We start from the raw sequence: 19,800 nt of genomic DNA, 5'->3' as shown, positions 1-19,800 counted from the left end.
GCATATTTAGGTTATTCAGTAAAGTGAAATGTCACAGTTGATCAGAACAAAATAAAGGTAAAATTGTTCAAATATCTACCCATTTTTAGACCAGCTTGGAGTAAACGTATAATCCTTTAAAAAAGAAAGTGCTGAAATATAAGTGTCACTTTTTTACCCTTCAGAAGAAAATGATCAAATAATTTAAATACATCTTTTTCCTACTTCCATTAATCTTAATAATCTTCCATTAACCTTATAGAATTTTAAATTGAATATTTTGAAAAAGTACACCACTATGAAACTTATTTTTAGTTTAAAAATGGAATAACGTATTATCTAGTGATGGTGATTGTTTATCAAAGCTAGTAAAAAAGATGAATATTTAATGTTGACCATAATTATCTGCATGGTTTTCTTTTTCCATATTTTTCATTTTTTTATGTTTATGGTATTTTTGGTAAGTAACAAGTAGTTTTTGTTTTGTTCATCCTAGGTAAAAGATACAACAAATATTATGGGTGATAAATCTTTAACATGTCAAATTTAGATGAAACAAATTGAACTGTGAAAATGAATGTGGCCTTATTCTTTTATCAATGATTCATTTACTACTTCTCTCCCACCCAACTTTCTCCTCCCTGAATAGAATACTAATGATATGCAGACAGTATATGGAAGAGATGGTTTTCTTTCTGACACTCATTGAGGTGTTTAGTCTAGATGTTTGGGAGATAAAAAAAAATGTAGCTCCCTTCTGACAAAAGTGATGTAATTTAATCGAAGCTAATGTCATTCATTCCAGATCTATGAAGAAAGCTACTACATATGAACACAATACAAGTAGACAGCTTTGAATACATCTATTTAGAACACATATTAATCAGTCATTAAATCTTTATTTCATGTTGTGTCTTACTAATATGCTTGATCAGAAATCAAACTACAGTAGACAGTTAAACTGAGTGATTAATGTTAATTCTTTCTAATGCAGGAGCAACATCCACAAATCCCTGCCTGAGTATATACTGTATTATTGTATTGTTTGATTAATCTGCATCAGTTGAAAGTCAATATTTATTGCTTATACAGGATTTTAAAGAGCAATAATACCTGAATGTTTTATTTAACTGAAGTATTCAGATGGTTAAATGTTTTTCAAAGGGATGGTTTTTCATTTTTGATAACATATGTAAATGCCTTTGTTAATAATATAGAATGTTTTTCTACATCACTTTACTCAACGAGATATGCAATACACACCATTCATTTGACATTTATTTTTTTCTGCTTTATTATTTTATTTTTATGCTTTAATTATTGTCTTTGTTAGGAAATGTGTGCTCTCTCTCAATTGATAAAGCACTTCCAGAAGACGAAGGTGAATATAAGTTCAAAGCTGAGAACTCTCTTGGGAAGACAGAATGTATCTGCATGGTCTATATCGATGGTGAGTATAGTGAGCAGCTTAGATGCTACAAAACTTTTCTAATTGCTCACACTTCAGACTGATCTTTCAAGCTTCCTGTTGTTGTGCTTTGAAAATGATCGGTCATTTTCCTTTCAGTGGAAACACAGCAGTGTTTTTCTGGCCCTGAATCTACACTGCTGCAGAGGAAGAAAAGCTTGTATGCTCAGTCAGGAAAACCTTGTAACCTATAGTGTTCAACTCTTCTGTCCTGAGTGTGACCATTGTGTACAGTACATCATGGTCTAATTTTGCCCTTGGAACCACTGAGTAGAGAGCAGGCTGATAAAATGTTGCTTATTGTAGTAAAGTGTTCTCCATCAGAGTGTGTTTATGGTGTCTTCTTTATTCAGCTTTGTAGCATTTTGGCAGACAGAGTGGTGAACTTTTCTACACCCAAAAAACAATGTATGGTCTTACAGCACAACTTACATCCTCAGTTTCCCAGAATTGTGCAATTTTGTGATAACATTGTACCATTTGATCAATGATACTGTGTCATTTGTAATACAATTCCACCATAGGTTTACAAGAAAGACCTCAGTTAATATAATACAGGGTTAGCTACAGAAATGTACTGCAATAGGACAACAGGAGACACACTTTGAAGTGGGACTCCTGTCTGAAAACTGAGAATTAATGGGTAGCATTTAGGTTTTATCATCAAGAATCCCAGTGCTGGTGTCACGTGCTACATTTACTACATTTTTTTTTCTAATTTGGTATACAGTTGAAGATGATAGGTTTAGTTCATCTTATAGTGTAGTAAGTGGGAGACTGGTTCATAAATACAGTTAGCAATCACTGTGTATTTTATATAATTTTTCAGTCATGTAATACATATTTAGGCATGTTTTGCCTCTTAAAATGTTTCAAGTATTGCTTTTTCCAATATAAAAACAAGACAAATCATATTAAAATCATTTGTGGTTAATGCTTTTTCCAGATCCTTCAGAAGCAAAATCTCCAAAGTCAACTGACAAGAGAGCTAAAAAGCCTAGGAGCACCCCTTCAACTCCTACAACAGCAAGTAAGTGCCTAAAATATTTCCTTCCTTGTTTTCCAAATAAGGCTCTGTTTTACTTTTGTACAACTTTCCCACTGGTGGCAGCTGTTTGCTCAATGTCTCTTTATAGCGTGTGAACAAACCACCTTGTTTTAACCCAGTATTTCAGACATGCCTATTACATTCCTGGGTATTAACCTGAACTGTCGGGTTTTAACATTTTCAGCTTTTATTTCCTTGATTAATTTTAAATTTATACTTCTATATTAAAAACCTTAAATAATGGTACTATAAATGTTTTTTGCCTAAATTATATTTATATTTTACCAGTTTTTATAAATATTATACATTTTTCATTTATGTTCATTATTGCATCTGATAGAAATGTTAACTTTGAAATTACTTAATTTAACTTGCCATTTTTCAAATGAGTAGTTTAAAAAAATAATAAATAGACTTCAATTTGCTGAACTTTTATAGCTTGTATCTTTTTTATTAAGTATGAATCTGTATTATTAGTTATCATAGTTTGAAAAAATCTGCCTGTAATGTCACCAAAGGCAGCTTTTGTGCAATTGTAGCAAAAGTCTTTGGTTACAAGCCATTCATAAATACTGAGAAATGGCTGAAAACTTGCAATAAATGTTATGGACAGAATTTAGCACTTCCTTCAGGCAACAAGAGATTCTTTAACTTTGTGCTACATAAGAATGAAAGTCTTCAACAAATTTATGTTACAGTTTTGACACACATGTGCAGTGGTTGCAAGATTTTTCTACATTACTCAGTAGTATAATGAGTGTGTTATTCATTGTCTTTGCTGGTGTACTTATTTTAGTGCTTGGTTGGTTTTTGAAAAGTAATATAAGTATATAAATTTTATTAGATTAATGTTTTATTCATTGTTATCAGTGAAGTAGAAGAACTGTAATAGATGTTAGTGTTTTTTTTAATTGATGAAGTGCAACAAATGTACTTGTGTTGCATAAGACTCCTGCATCAAATGGTGATATAATCTCAACGATTGCAAACGTAGAACACAGTAGTTGACAGTTCGTTTTTAACTATTCAGTTCTTACAGCCGTCTTACTGTACTTCAGATTTCTTTCATGCAAGGCCTTAATTGTATGGCATACAATTCTTTTGTATTCTCTATGCACTCCCTCTAAGTTTCTACAAGCTATTCCTGTTTCTTTCCACCATCCCAAGATTTATGATTGAAGATGTATTTTATCCTTTGTATTCACTAAATATCAAAGGTGGTGCTTAAAGAGCTGATGGGTGGGATATTGTTACATAAATGGAAGCAGTGCACGCTTCCACATGGCCAGTTTACAGATTCTGGTTAATTTGAATGCCTTTGAGAGGAAATTGGAACATCTAGAGAAACCTTAAGCACACATGAGGAGCACGTGCTGTAAGGTATCCTAGCAGTAACCAGATCAAAATCGAACCTGGGACCCTTAAGCTGAGAGGAAAGCTACTACCCTAAAAACAAATGTCTACTGGAAATTCAGTGCCTTCACACAGAATGTGTTAAATCTTTCAAAGAGCAGTTGAAAACAAGTAATTTAAGAACACCCAAAAACAGCATCTAGATTAAATCATACCTGAAATCATTGGTTAGAAAAACATTTATTTTACCACTGGCATCAATTAGACATTGCACTTGTTTTATGGTGTTCAATAAGATTTTGTTGTTAACTAGAACTAATGCTGAAGATTCAAGAGTCCAAAAATAGAGCTTGCAGCCTGTTGGAAAATTTCACTTGCACTATGCTTGGAATCAGAAGTCTAGTGCCTCATATTAGGTCCTTTTTCAATGTTCGTTAGGCTTGCAAGTCAGCTTATGGCTCTCAAACTTCATTTGTGTATGCCTTTCATATTATAAACACTATTGTATTTCATTGTATTGTGGAAACAACCTGGAATACATGCCAGAAAATGTGTTGTGTGAGGACAATATATCAGTGTCATAACTACAGGTTTTATAGTTTAAGTGTATAGATTCATAGAGCACATCTGCAGATTACCATAAGCACCTGGAGGTGTTCCTCTGTGATGACTTGTCTGCGTTGTTATGGTGGCAACCCATGGCCTTGAAACAACTGAATACAGAAATACCTACAGCATATCAAGCAAATGTTAACAAATAACATATTTTTCTTGTCCATAGAACATTGTATTTGCTTTTAAGTTTGTTTGTTACTGTTTAAGTGGTAGCTGTACTAGATAGATAGATAGGTAGATAGATAGATAGATACTTTATTAATCCCAAGGGGAAATTCACACTATATATATATATAATAATATATATATATATATATATATATATATATAATATAAAATATCCATCCATCCATCCTCTTCCGCTTATCCAAGGTCGGGTTGCGGGGCCAGCAGCTTGAGCAGAGATGCCCAGACTTCCCTCTCCCCAGCCACTTCTTCTAGCTCTTCCGGGAGAATCCCGAGGCGTTCCCAGGCCAGCCGGGAGACACAGTCCCTCCAGCGTGTCCTGGGTCTTCCCCGGGGCCTCCTCCCAGTTGGATGTGCCTGGAACACCTCACCAGGGAGGCATCCAGGAGGCATCCTGATCAGATGCCAGAGCCACCTCATCTGACTCCTCTCGATGCGGACGGGCAGCGGCTCTACTCTGAGCCCCTCCCGGATGACTGAGCTTCTCACCCTATCTTTAAGGGAAAGCCCAGACACCCTACAGAGGAAAAAGATTATATATATTGTAGCAGTAGAGGCTTTTATCGACCTCTTGAACCCTCAGGTACCACGCCAAACACCAGGTAAAAGTCCAAGACTTATTTATTTTATAATAATTACGTGCACAAAGCACCCTCCACTCCACACTACACATACAATAATCAATAATCACTACAAATACCAATCCCCCTCTCCCAGACACTTCGCCACCCTTCCTCCCAGCTCAGCTCAGTGTCTGGGCTTTCCCAGCGTCCTTTTATACCCCCTGACCCGGAAGTGGTAACTGTCCAATCATCCACAAGTCCTCATTATTTCCGGGTCAGAGTGAAAGCCTTTATCTTCAACCTGAAAGCACGTTGTTTCTCCTGTTCATGTGACCAGGACGTACTTCCAGGTTATAGGGCACATAACAGTCTGTCAGCCTCCCTACAGCGACTCCCGGTGGCCCCCATGGTATCCGGCAGGGCTGTGCATACAAACTACAAGGTCCATGAGGCCCTGCTGGAATTCGGGGGACCTCCATGCTGTCGGGAGAGCTCCACCTGGCAGCCTGGGGGTGAGGGCCGGAATATTTAGCCGGCCATCCATCACAATATATATATCCATCCATCCATTTTCCAACCCGCTGAATCCGAACACAGGGTCATGGGGGTCTGCTGGAGCCAATCCCAGCCAACACAGGGCACAAGGCAGGGAACCAATCCTGGGCAGGGTGCCAACCCACCGCAGGACACACACAAACACACCCACACACCAAGCACACACTAGGGCCAATTTAGAATCGCCAATCCACCTAACCTGCATGTCTTTGGACTGTGGGAGGAAACCCACGCAGACACGGGGAGAACATGCAAACTCCACGCAGGGAGGATCCGGGAAGCGAACCCAGGTCCTCAGATCTCCCAACTGCGAGGCAGCAGCGCTACCCACTGCGCCACCGTGCCGCCCACAATATATATATAATATAGTAATTAGTAAGGAGATTGTTGGTATAATCCCGAAGTGCAAAATTCATTCTGAAAAACACCTGTACTGTTATTCGACACAAAAAGTCTGTGTTTAAAGAATGAGAGATGGTGCATTCAAATCAGAATGTATGTCTTGGCTCTATTAAGACAAAATTTCCTTTATTTAGAGAGTTTCTGTTTAAAGAGTGCTACACTGTTCGGATGCGAAGTTCAAAAACAAAAGGTGATGCTTTATTTTAAAAGGTTATTTCATAATTCAGGCTGTGTATTGTTTACAAAGGAGTGTTTTATGCTATTTGAACGAAGATGACTGTAAATTCAAAGTACAATGCTAGCTCAATAGTCACTGTTTAAAAATGTATGCAGAAACACAAGTTGGTGCTTTATTTGTAGGTTGTACACCTAAAACAATGTTTTGTTCCCTCTGGATCTTTTTTGTGGCTGAAAGGAAAGCACACAGTATTATACATATCTGACACTCTCCTCTTAAAAAAGCTCCATCCTTTTAATAAAACTCATTGTGTTTGGAATTTATCTGGCAATATTTTTTCTTTTTTTTTTTTCCCCCAACATGAATTATTATGAAATTTTCACATGTGTTACTGTGTTAATGTAGACTTTGGTGTCAAAATATTAGTGATTACAATCAATGAATGAATAGTTTAACATGCATCCATCTAAGAAGCAGTACTTCGAATTCACATTGACAAGCATTCATATTTTGAAATTGCAAAGATTTCAATTTAGAAGCATGTTTAAATGGCACTCCTTTACAAATAGAGCAGCACCGATACAGAGCCTTCTGTTTATAATAGATCACCCCTTTGTAAATACGATGGTACCCTGTGTTTTAAACCAACTTCTCCAAATAGCAAAAATTTCTCTAAACCTACTTTTACCCCACCAGTTTTATCTGAATACATAACATCTCTCTCTTTATGTGACAGCTGATTATCATCATAAACCTGGGCCTGAAGCAAACGATAATGAATAAGAAATGGTTGACATTATGGGTCATTGAACTGTAGAGGCATGGTATGGCAGTTCTCATTTTAGGATTCTTTTGATTACTTTAAAAGGACAAAATGTTCTTTTCAAAAAGTACTACAGTTTTAAAACGAGAATTTCTTTTTAGACCCTTTTTCTTAGGTGGTGTTTTGTACTTCATGGTTAACTTATGTTTTTCATCCAAACCTCTTTGTCTTTTGATCTTGACCTTTATTCCCATTATCTCAGTGGCTTGTGGGCACATCCTGAAAAACATGTAACTAATCACTATTCTGAGATCCCACACTCCCTTAAAGCAGGAATCAGCAAACCAAAGTATGCAAAACCATTGAAACTGGGCCATGGAGGATTCAGAAAAACCTGTTACAGTATCTTTTCTAGACTATAAAAAAAGAAAACAATGACTTCAAACATGTTTTTATCCTTGCTTTTGGAAGCAAAGACTAGTATAAAGCGATACCAGATTTCAAATATTCACAGTCCAATGGCATGATGTCAAGTCCATTCAGTAGTGAAAGTTTAGTACCTTGTCTTTTGATGTGGTGGACTGACATGTCTTGCCTTTGTTTTTTGCTCTCAGTGAACATTTACTGGATAAAGCTGAGTTTGGAAAATTGTCAAATGAATAATCACACATTTTATCTCCAGAAAACTTTAATGGTGTCCCCATATTTGCACAAGACTGAGTGAAAAAGAGGTTGCATTGCCACTACAGTTGTAGTTATAATTAAGCTTTTAAACAGTGTTTAGGTGAAATATTTCCACCTCTTCATAAAGAAAGTAAATTGTTGGTAGTGTTTTCCCTGTTGGTGTGTACTATATCTTTATTGAAAACTAGCTATGTTATTTCATTTTGCAAAGGACCTTTCCTAAGACGATGCCCTTGGGTATAGCACCATCAATTTAATTGGATGTATCAGACGTATAATATGTAACTGAGTAATATGTGTGTTTTTTTTTTTTTTTTTTTTATAAACTAGGAGCTAATATTAGTTTAATGGAGCTCTTTACTCTAGAACAGGGGTGGGCAGATTCAGTCCTGGAGGGCCGCAGTGGTTGCAGGTTTTTGTTCCAACCCAGTTGCTTAATTAAAAAACAATCCTTGTCAATTATTTAATTGCATGGCTTGTTAGTGCTTTAACTCTGCCATGTCAGGTCATTCTCATATCCTAGATTTATTTTCCTTTCTAAGGATATCATCCAAATGATTTGAAGTCTAAAACAGATGAGTAATTCTCAGTGCTTCACTTTTTTCTCTTCACTTTCCTTCCAAGTATTTAATTAAACCAAATAATGCGTGATAAATACACACAGGTGTAAATGAAAACAAGCTAAATGGAGAAATGCTGGTCTCTTTTGTCATTTGCATGGTATTGCTAATTAGGAGAAATTAAAAACCAAGAATACAGCTGTTTAAGACTAAAATAAGCAATAAGGGTTCAAAATCTTAACGAGCGAGACAAGTAAAGTGAAGCTGAAGTTTTACTTGAGCAATAAGGGCTTCTTATTAAGCAATTGGGTTGGAGCAAAAACCTGCAGCCACTGCGGCCCTCCAGGACTGAATCTGCCCACCCCTGCTCTAGAACATGCTGGACACAATTGTCCATTAGTAAAACATTCATGACGTAGATTAATTCCTGATTTTTTTCCCCCGTTTTTTCCTAGTGATTTGGCTTTTATTGATGGTCAAAGCAAAACGTAATTTTACAGGAAACTGTATTCTTTTATACTGAAACAGGTAATTATTGTGAATAATGTGAATTTTGGATATAAATATTTTACCCTGTAGCAGTGAAAATGATAGCTTTAATCAGATTGTAATATAACGCCTTGATCAATAATCTTGTACTGTTACAAAGTTTTGAAGGACTTGGGGCAAAAACAGTATACACTGAATCGTGATTTCTTTAGTCATTTTACTTACAGCATTATCATTTACAGCCTGAACATTTACATGGTGCATTCAATGAATTGAATGTTTTAATAATGGTACATAATTATGACACAATTAACAATTGATGATTATTGCCTTTTAATATCATAATTGTGATTATTAATTTCAATGAACAGTAGTGTGCATTTTTTTTTTGTTTGGGATCAGATTCCTAAAAATGCATTTACCATTTAGTTAACCCTATAAATTGAGCGCTGCTATATTTGCAAAGTAGTGCTTGAAGTGGATATACATAAGTGCCGATTAGGGCTACCATGGTTAATTGATGTAGGCTACCATGATTAATTGATGTAATAGATTCATTATATTTTCTTACATCCATCGACTAGGTTTCCCTGCTTCTCCCCCACATTGTATTCCAGCATAAGGCAACTCTGTTTTTGAGTAGGCTCATCATGACATTCGCTGCATCACATTCAGCCCAAAGAGGATTCCTGTAAATATCAGGAAAAATCTCTACGGTGTGAGAGTATTTCACCCAAAAGTTTGTAAAAATGGTTATTGTATGCAGAACTGATGGTGTTCCACAACAGTGCTCACTTATTGCAGGAAGTACACTGAAATATAGCAACGGATAAGCCAACAATGCTGTAAGTCACCTACTTACAGTTACTTATTTGTTCAATAGTAGTTCTTTTTAGTACTGTGAAGTTGGTTAACTTGAGAAATTTATGCTAGTGACTAGCCTCAGGACGAAGGTTATAGCCATGGTATTTCTTTGGACAGAACAGATAAATTGTCTGTTAGATACACTTGTCTTTTGCCACCTTTATTACTCACAAGTGCACTGGACTAAAATAATTTCAGGACATCTGCTAGCTAAATATGTTAGAGTAGTCTGTTAACAGTGCTTGCAATTTTTATTTTAGACAGAGTTGTGTTTATTCCCTTTGCCAGGTGTTTATGCCAGGTTTAGCCACTTATAGCTCTTAAATTGTCACCTTGTTGTTCATAAAGAAAACTACCTATAAGCAGTTAACAAAACTGAGCATCAATAACACACAATATAAACATATGTCAGCTGTATAACATGTTTTTGGGTATTTTATCCAGTCATTATATTGTAAGTAAATCACATTCAACAAGCTATCATGCTGATGCAGTCAGATGAAGTTTTCTTTTTTAATCCAGCACAGATGGCATAGTTGATTTACATTATTGAAAGAGAGTTTGCAGCTTAGCAACACACAACTAGCTGTCTGCCTGCAGTGGAGCTGCTTGTGGGAAATTAGCTTTTTTGAAAAGAAACACAATTTCTACTGCAGTTTGGATTACTAAATGAGCAGACCATGCAGTTCAGCAAAATCCTGGTTTTAATGTTTGAAAAGGCACATCTTCAGAGTAATGGTTCTGGGCTCTTCTCATGTGTTCTGTCTGTCTCCCTTTAACATTTTATTGATTTTATTAAAAGCAAATAACATTCCAAACAAGCAAGTCAAATTTTACAGAACTAAGTTAAAGTTGAATCAACCCCCAACCAACTCGTGTTCTCTGTTAAATCGGTGCAGAAACCCTAACCCTTTTGCACAGGATATTTGATGGATTATTGATGTGCACTTACTGTATGGCATAACCAATTGATTAAGATATCTACTAGGTTGCATTTGAATTCACTCCAATTGAACAATTTAAAACAAATGAATAGGTTTATTCACATATTGTCAGCCTTGCTCTTTTTTTTTTAATAATGTTTAAATGTGATAATAGCAATATAACGCTACAGGAATTAAAAAAATGCTTGTTGTGAAGACATAGCACCCTTCAGAACAAAGCGCGAAGCTGTACCAAAGTCAGCAATCAAAAAAGTAACTGTTACAGAAAAGCTTAATGTATAATCATTTAATGCTTTGTGGCTGCAAAAGTATAAAATATTGTTATTAACTGTCTAAAATATTGTTAGTAACTCTGTCTTCGAGAGATAAGAGTTGCCTGTCTGCTGCTATATGATTTTAATTTGAATGATTTATACTTTACAAACAACATTCAGCTGCATTATGCCAAGCAGCTGTGTTCATAATGTCTGTGACTTAAGTTTACTTCAGTTGGCCCACAGTCACCTGGCTGTGGCACCGGCTGAAAACTTAACAGGCTCACTTTGATAGACTTGGGTCTAACAGTTTAAAGAAGTCTGATTTCAGATTAACATTTTGGTTATTGGTTGTTTAGTCTTCTTTGTTTGTGTGTCTGTTTTCTGGAATCTGTGCATGTCTTTTGAATTTTAAAAGCTGCAGTACTTTGGGTAATATGTTTCCCACCTTGGCGATTGGTATCTCTCAGAACCTGAGGTAGGATAGCAAAAAAAAGAGTTTTCCTTTAATAAAAGCGCTGAATGCCTGAGAATGGGGTCAATCAATCTACAGAGTAGAGCAAGGCTGTTTTCTGTGAGCAGAGCTAGCCAACTGGAAAGTAGTGTGATAGCTCAGAAATTGCCTACCATATACTGTAGGAGCTGTAACTTTACTCCTATGAGCCATTTTATTCAACTTCTTTGGCTGGTAGGCAAGAGCAGTGTATTCTTACAGATCACTTCATTTGCGTGAACTCACCATAGTGCTCAAATGCACATAAGTGGGCACAAGAGGAAAGTACCAAGTGAGTGACTAGCGTAGCATACAAGTCTCATGCAAGATTTGTAGTTGCACTTTGTTTTCAATATTATTTGCTGTAATACAAGTAGAAAATACCCACTTTCTTAGTTTTTATTTTGTACGATGTTTATATTTCAGTAACACAAATGCTAATGTAAAATCTGCCAGCCTTACAATCCATTGACCACCCCTGCATTAAAGGTGTATATCAACTCATCAATTAGGAATGACATCTTTGTTCTTTTCATGGTGTCAGAAGTGTTTCTTGTTATTTGTTACTTTTGCATAAAGTGTAAAAGCAATCTGATTTATAACCTGTCTGATATCAAGTTCATGGTACTGTATGAAAAGCTAACATGTAAGTGCACTGATGAAAAGGTGATAGAGAATCACTTGGTTCAGTCTGATTGTCTACAGTTTCCTACACCTACACATTGTAAAGTAAACCATGTGATTCCCATCTGCAAATTCATTTTTTTCATGTCCATGTTTGGATAGATAGACGGTTTGTCCCATGTTTTATATAATATACATTTGAAATGGAAGGTTATTTTAAACACATTATCTGTCATTTCTCATTCTGCTACTCACTTTAGGTGATCAGTAAACTTCATAGTAATAGTGGCTTTATTCTTTATGCTTCTATTATTATTAAAGTTTGCATAACCATGAAAAAATGACTGAATGAAGTTTCAGTTTAAAAATAACTGAATATAGTGTATACAGTATGTCTGTGCTCTTTTCGGGGGGAAAAGTGTACTTGGGAAAACAAATGAATGTAGTTCATTTTGTTTTGTTTATTTAAAGGCAAAGCTTCTGTCTTTTATATGTATTTTTTAAACTTGTTTTTGTCCTCTGTTTACATAGCAGACCAATTAATTAATGCAGAATATCTATCAAATTATTGCTTGGAGTATTTCATAATACATGAAACAACAGATCCTAAGATGTTTGCATAGATTATACATACGGTTATGCTGCTAGGTGAAAATGTAGCCACATTCGTTTAATTGTTTATACTACAGTCTTGTGAATTATTATGAATTATTTACATTTTCCGTGGATCCAGTGAAAGCTGCCTATATTTTTCTTGCTTGTATTAATGTGTTGACTCCATTAGTGGCTGTAAGTTTAAATTTTTTAGTGGTTTATGTTAATACTTTGTTTACCCAAGTATTGATGTGATAGTTGAGTATCTGTTTGACTAGACAATGTGTGTTGTATACTGTATCCATTTAGGACTAATATTGTGTAATTCTACACCATTCAAGCTTATGTGAGCTAAACATATTATTTAGTTTAGTGGTTTTAGTAAATTACTTTGCTGGTGCAAAGGCCTTCAACCATAAATTTAACTAAGATGATTCTGGATTTTCACAATTAATGTTTTAAAAGTTGTTTTTTTTTTTTTTTGTTTTTGTTTTCTATATGAATAAACCTACTATTCAGGCAATTTAAATGTGCTTTTTAAAGTTGAAAATTATTGTGAAAAATGTGGAGATTTCAACCAAATGGGCAGGTAACTGTTAACAGGAAGGAGCACATCACCTGTTACATCCTTATTTCAGAGTTGCATTGTAATATTTTTAAATGATAACCTCTTATTACACATCAAATTGCATTAAGCTGGATCTTTATTGCATATTTTGAAAAATAAGTTAATTAAGCAGCCATTTATAATTCATGATTACATCACAAATTTGAAAATCCATTGAACCAGCCTCTCATCCAAACACATTTTTGCAGTTTTCTTCCCTTAGGGCTCACATGGAAACTCTGTTTTTTCCCTATATGCCTTGCTTTAACTGTTTATAAAACAGTCCTGGGAACTTGAACCTCCTGGGTATCTGCCCTTATTCCTGTGACACATATACAAATAAAAATTGCTTAATCTTGTTATTTAGAAGAATGCTAAGCCTTGTGGTAGTGTCTCATTGCTGCTGTGAAATAAGCATGTCCTCTTTTTCAAAATAACGCCCCCTCCCAAACATCTGTGACATAGACCCATGAAGGTCTCTGGTTTCCACTTCCACATACTGGAGAATTTGTTTGGTTTAGTAGCAATAGGACACCCGCTTTACTTTAAATCCATATTTAATGTGCATGTATGTATGTGTGATATATATATATATAATTATATCTTGTCAAGCTTTGGTCAGAGTTGCACAGGAGACTGGAAAAGGGATGAGGTTTACAAGATACAAAAGCTTTATTGCTGAACTGGCAGATGCAAATACAAGACCTTATACAGGCGTCAAAAGCAGAAAAGTACACAAGTTGCTGCTGTCAAATGTGGCGGTCTAGCTCCCCTGTCCAGTCAAAAGAGCACAAAAGTCCTCCTCATCAAGCTGTTTTAACTGCTCGGAAGCAGTGACTGGAACAAACGCTGTCTGAGGGAGAGAGGACAGAAGAGCGAGCCATTAGATTGGCCGAGGCTCAGTCTTCTAAATGTTCTAAACCTACAAGCCTGTAGCCAATCCCGCAAAAGGGACAGGCAAGAGTGTGTTTGTTTCTCATTGAAATATTGTTTAAGAGAGAGTTTCTGAAAGGCAGCTGTGTTTCTTTGCCATAGTTTTACTGTTTAACAGAGAGACAGCTCGCAGTTAAGAGAGTAAGAGCGTTCAGCTGGTGGCGCTATGCAGGAGTAGAAACTACTGAACTGCACATGAGTGATGGTTGCCACAGATATGGCAACACTGGTCACTATATACGATATGTGTGTGTGTGTGTGTTGCATTTAATGATGATGTAATATTTCAGTTTTTAAAATTAATACATTTCCAAAAAGATCCTAAAATCACTTTGCAGTGCCTGGGGTGTTGAGTGCCAGTTGAGGAATAAGAATAATTTAAATGATTCTAGCATAAGGCTGCATCATAACAAAATGTGAAACCAGTGAATGGATCTAGATACTTTTTGAAGGCACTGCATGTTCTGATGCACTGGCTTTTAACACATTTCATAATGTTAGGGAGAAATAAGGCTTCCATTTATTTTGATCTAACTTGGTCACCTTCTATGAATCATGTTACTTTGCTCAACTTTGCCCTGAACTTTATTAGATGGATGACCTAGGGAACAACAGCGAAGCGGCATGGTTTGGGTCTCTGACGGTGTTTGTATTTTTGTAGTTTGTAAACGTCACAGCCAGAGATTGCGCAGTTATATTAAGATTCACTCCAGACCCACAGTAGTTGCTGGTGCCTCTCTTCCTTAGGTGGAGAGTTAACTGGATACTCTACACCATAATCCCTGTGCATTTTTTTCTTCACTGTTGCATGCATTTCTTCCTGTCTCTACAACCCAACCTCTGAAAACATGGTTAGTGGTATCACTTAGGCAGTGGCTTAAATATTGATATAAAATTTCTTCCAGATCACTGTTGATCATGTGGTGACAACAACATTATATTCGCAGAAGGCTGACCTCCGAGCAATTAAGTTCTAGTGAAAATTGTAAGTGGTCTAAGTTTTTTTAAAAAAACAAAACAAAACAAAAAAAAAACCCAAAACAAACCTGTAGGAAATACAGACTGAGTTACCTGTTAACAATAAGAATTGAATAGCATAGAATATCTAATTCAGTAGAGACACTTTTTCTACACGGTGTGTTTGGAAATTTGACATTTTTTTTTCTGGTGTTTTAAGACGCATTTTTTTTTCCATTTTACAGTTGTTGTTTTTTATTATTTTTTTATTCCATATGGTCAAGTCTGACTTGAAGAAGAAGGGAACACTGCATATAATTAAGTCAAAATTAACAAAATAGAATTCAACCCCCACCTGAGAGAAAGAGGGGAGAGCTAACAGCAAGAGCAAATGTATAAAAACAACAAGGAAGGGAGGATGTCCTTTTCCCTGATATAAATTCTTATTCTAAAATGCTATTGCCATATTTTTAAAAAGTTTTGAACAAATCCTCAAAGTGAGAATTTGATTTTTTCCAAAATATTGTTTTGATTTATTTGAGGCACATGATTTTGGTCATTGTGGCTACTGTACCTTCCAGTACAAATATGGTTGTGATCAACATGTTTGCTTTTCCTTATTGGTAAAAATGAATCTCTAATAGTTTATTGCCAGGTTTCTTTGGGTTCAACCCTTCTTTTGCCCTTGTATTCTGAGATGTTTGGTGTTTTGATCCTTGCATTCCTCTAACTATTCTTTTGGCTTTCTCCTGTATGTCATCTCCTCTTTTTTTTAAAACAGTCACTCATAATATTTGAGCTATGTCAATGTGCCCTTAACATGTAGTTGACCAAATTCTCTTATCTGCCCACTGTGTGTTCTTAAGCTTGGTACTCATATTATGGTCAGATGATATATGTTTGCATAGTGATTAATTGCAGCTGTGTTAATTAGACTCTTGGTATAGGAGAGCTGTCTTTGTTGAGTATAATTGTAATATGCTTGAATATATTTATTTCAGTACTATATTCTGTTCAATCGGTTTCATAGAGAAGACAGAGGTGTTGCATTCCTTCCTGCCTAAAAATAAATAAAACTTTCTTGTTTCTCATGGTTTTGGAGAGTGGCAACATGTTGCATTTCGTTCAGACATGAAAAGAATAATTTCAGTTTGCTGTGTATATGTGACAGTACTACTAGTAGTTCCACTTCAACATAGAACGTATTATTACATATTATGTTAGTAATACCAGATTAAGTACTGTATATTTATATTTTTCATTATAAATACAGTATGCATGATATGTGAAATTTTGATTCTTGGCATGTGAGAATTGCCAAAACACATGTTGATGATTGGTTAGAAAAAACTTCTAAAGGTTAAGATAAAACAGTATATATTTGTGGTAGCACCACTTTAAAGTCTCTGTGTGCGTAGACCCCCACCCAGTTATTGGTGGGATTGCCTGTTTTCCATAGTGTCATTTCACTCATAATACTCTGAGAATCCGTTAGAAAAACCTGGAATATGTACTTGAAAAGTATATACACCTTTAAGTGCTTAGTGGAAGCATGTTTTTCTTGAACTGCAGCCATAAACTACAATGGACTGTACCAACATAGCACAACTTGATTTGGCAATGTTTGCACATTCTTCCTTGTAGAACTATTCATGCCCAGACAGATCGTGCGGATATTGTTGACAATCTGTAGCCATTAAACAATTCCATCAATTTTTCCATTGAATTAGTTCAGCTGTTTTCTGGCCCACTTAAGGATATTTCATATTTTGTTATTTCATCAGTTCTTTTGTCTTGGCTGTATATCTAGTCATATTAAAAGCTAAGCTTCTGGGCCAGATGTAGTTATCTTCATGAACTTGTTGATATTGTGCACTTTATCCTATTATTATATTATATATCTATATAGTCAACCACCGGGGGCGCTAGTGAGCCCAAGACACAGCCTCACAGACATAAGGCCCATTCAAATGAAACTGGTTTATTTTCACAGTTACCTTCCACAAGGGTTCCAATAACATACTAAGCACAATTCTCCATTTTGCTCTCTTTTCTTCTCCTCTACACTTCCCATGTGAGCTTTGCCCACTTCCACCTGGATGAGGCAGAGTGGCCTCTTTTATTTTTAGATCTGGAGGTACTTCTGGTGCTAGGACATAGCCCGATGGAAGTACTTCCAGATCAATCAGAAGTCCCACCATATAGGGACTGGTAACCCTTTCAGTCCCCCCACAACACCACAGGGCTGCATTAAGGGACTACAGGCTCCTGCATGCTCTGCGGGAGAATATGTGGAGAACTTTAAGCCAGGGAGGTTGCCGTCTATTGTCCTTGGGGAGGAAATGTACCAAATGAATTCATCCATCCATCCATTTTCCAACCCGCTGAATCCGAACACAGGGTCACGGGGGTCTGCTGGAGCCAATCCCAGCCAACACAGGGCACAAGGCAGGAACCAATCCCGGGCAGGGTGCCAACCCACTGCAGGACACACACAAACACACCCACACACCAAGCACACACTAGGGCCAATTTAGAATCGCCAATCCACCTAACCTGCATGTCTTTGGACTGAGGGAAGAAACCGGAGCGCCCGGAGGAAACCCACACAGACATGGGGAGAACATGCAAACTCCACGCAGGGAGGACCCGGGAAGTGAACCCAGGTCTCCTAACTGCGAGGCAGCAGAGCTACCACTGCGCCACTGTGCCGCCCACCAAATGAATTTTTCTCCCTAATCCTCACATTATATGGGCCTCCCAGTCGGGTTTTGTTCCTGGATCTATGTCAGCCAGGATGCCAGTGTATCCATTCTGGCATTGGCATCCTCTGCTTGTCGCCTGGGTGCAATAGGATGTTCTTCGCCCTGTTTGTTGGAATGGCGGCGTGTTGGCCTCTCATCCAATTAAGGAACCATACATGTATATGTATATGAGTGTGTTTGTATGTATATATGTGTATGTATTTATATATAGTCGACCCTTGATATACAACCGGCCTGACATGCGAACAACTTGATTTACAACCAAAATTTTTCTTTTGATTTACGACCAACATCTTGCGTTACGACCTGAATGCGGTCACGTGTATCCGCTTGCTCGATTGTAAACAAACAGCCGAGAGCGTTCGTAAGCATCAGTTGGAGCCCAGATACATGTGTTTGTGGACGTAATTTCGGTCAGTGCGGTGATTTATATAATTTGTTTCGATAATTGCTAAGGAAGGAAGAGAAGGTAACTAAGGTAAAGAAAGCGATCACAATCAAAAAGAAGAAGGAAATTGTGCGGAAATATGGGAGTGGTGTTCATGTGACCTATCTCGCTAATATGTATAGCATGTCGAAATCCACAACCTCGACAATTTTATAAAGAAAAGATTTGTATAAGGAGGCTCCTTCCAAACAATAACCACCTTCCATTTCATTCTCCTCCTCCTCCCTTCCTGCAGCCCAAAGATGTCAAATTAAATGGTGAGTACAGTATGAAATTGTTGTTTCTGGTAGGCTAGGCACTTTTTAATAACTTTTTGGTTAGTACATTAGAAACATTATTGGTGTTTTGGTAAATTATGCACATTATACAACCCTTTTTTTATTATGAAAAGGTTAAGTAAGTGTTGCTGTTGGAGGTTCGGAATGCATTATGGGTATTTCCATTATTTCTTATGGGAAAAATAGTCTTGACTTGCAACCAACCTGAGTTACAACTAGCCCTCGCGAACAAATTGAGTTCGTAAGTCAAGGGTCCACTGTATGTGTATATATGTATATTTATATTATATAAGAGACAAGACTTTTTTGAAGAGATTTTTTCAAGTTGCGCCCTCCTCTCAATAATCCACCACGCACATGGTACTCTCACCTCTCATTCGTGTGAATGCATTTGTCAGACACAGTTCCTGGTCTCTCAGCTCTTATAAATTTTAACGTTTTCTTCACTTTAAGTTCCCAATTATGTCCAAATCTTATTGAAGAATTTCATCATGAAGGGTTATCAACAGAAAAAATGAGTACACGGGGAATCCTAGCACCAAGCAACAATGAAGTCAGACAAATTAACCCCAAAAATATTGATCGATTACATGGCAAATTGGTTAAATGCCTATCAATAGACTATGCTGAAGCAGTTGGTGGTGATTGTGCAGAACATGAAAACATTAACTTACAATATCTCAAAGAATATCTACAGCTGTTAACACCGTCTGGTCTTCCACCACACATATTACTATAGAAAGAAGGATGTATCCAAGAAAGGCCATGTGGTAAATCTTCCACGGATAACATTAGACAACAAAAGAGATCTTGATATGCCATTCATATTAAAATGTTAACGGTTTCCTGTTAGAAATAGCTTTTGCAAAGACAATTGACAAATCTTAGAGCCAAACATTCAAAAAAGTAGTTTTATTTAATAGAAAGAAAGAAACAAAATTCAATCACGGGCAGTTATATGTTGTTTTGTCACGATGAACGTACAAACACAGAATCAAAATTTAATGCGATATTGACGAAAACGTAATTAAAATAATAGTTTTTACTGAAGTTTTACAGTAAAAGTGTAAGTTTAAAAAGTATTTGCGTGTTAATTTCAAAGCCAAACAGAACAAAATCGTATTACTCAACGAATAACTCGTAATGCAACAGGAAACAAATTTATTTTCAAATAATTACATTTTACTATTTTTTAA

The 19,800-nt window shown here is 36.4% G+C and overlaps 1 protein-coding gene across 2 annotated transcripts in view; it reads left to right on the top strand.

Moving 5' to 3' along the window:
• Positions 1-19,800, top strand: part of mylka (myosin, light chain kinase a) — a 260,728-nt gene that overhangs the window by 176,726 nt on the left and 64,202 nt on the right. For both annotated transcript variants that reach the window (XM_028806474.2, XM_028806473.2), the window contains 2 exons: positions 1,313-1,429; positions 2,394-2,477. In XM_028806474.2, the coding sequence (XP_028662307.1) occupies positions 1,313-1,429; positions 2,394-2,477 (201 nt within the window). The remainder of the gene's footprint in view (positions 1-1,312; positions 1,430-2,393; positions 2,478-19,800) is intronic.

The sequence above is a fragment of the Erpetoichthys calabaricus genome, chromosome 8, assembly GCF_900747795.2.
Source record: "Erpetoichthys calabaricus chromosome 8, fErpCal1.3, whole genome shotgun sequence".
Taxonomy (NCBI): domain Eukaryota; kingdom Metazoa; phylum Chordata; class Cladistia; order Polypteriformes; family Polypteridae; genus Erpetoichthys; species Erpetoichthys calabaricus.
This window is presented reverse-complemented; position numbering and strand designations above follow the sequence as displayed.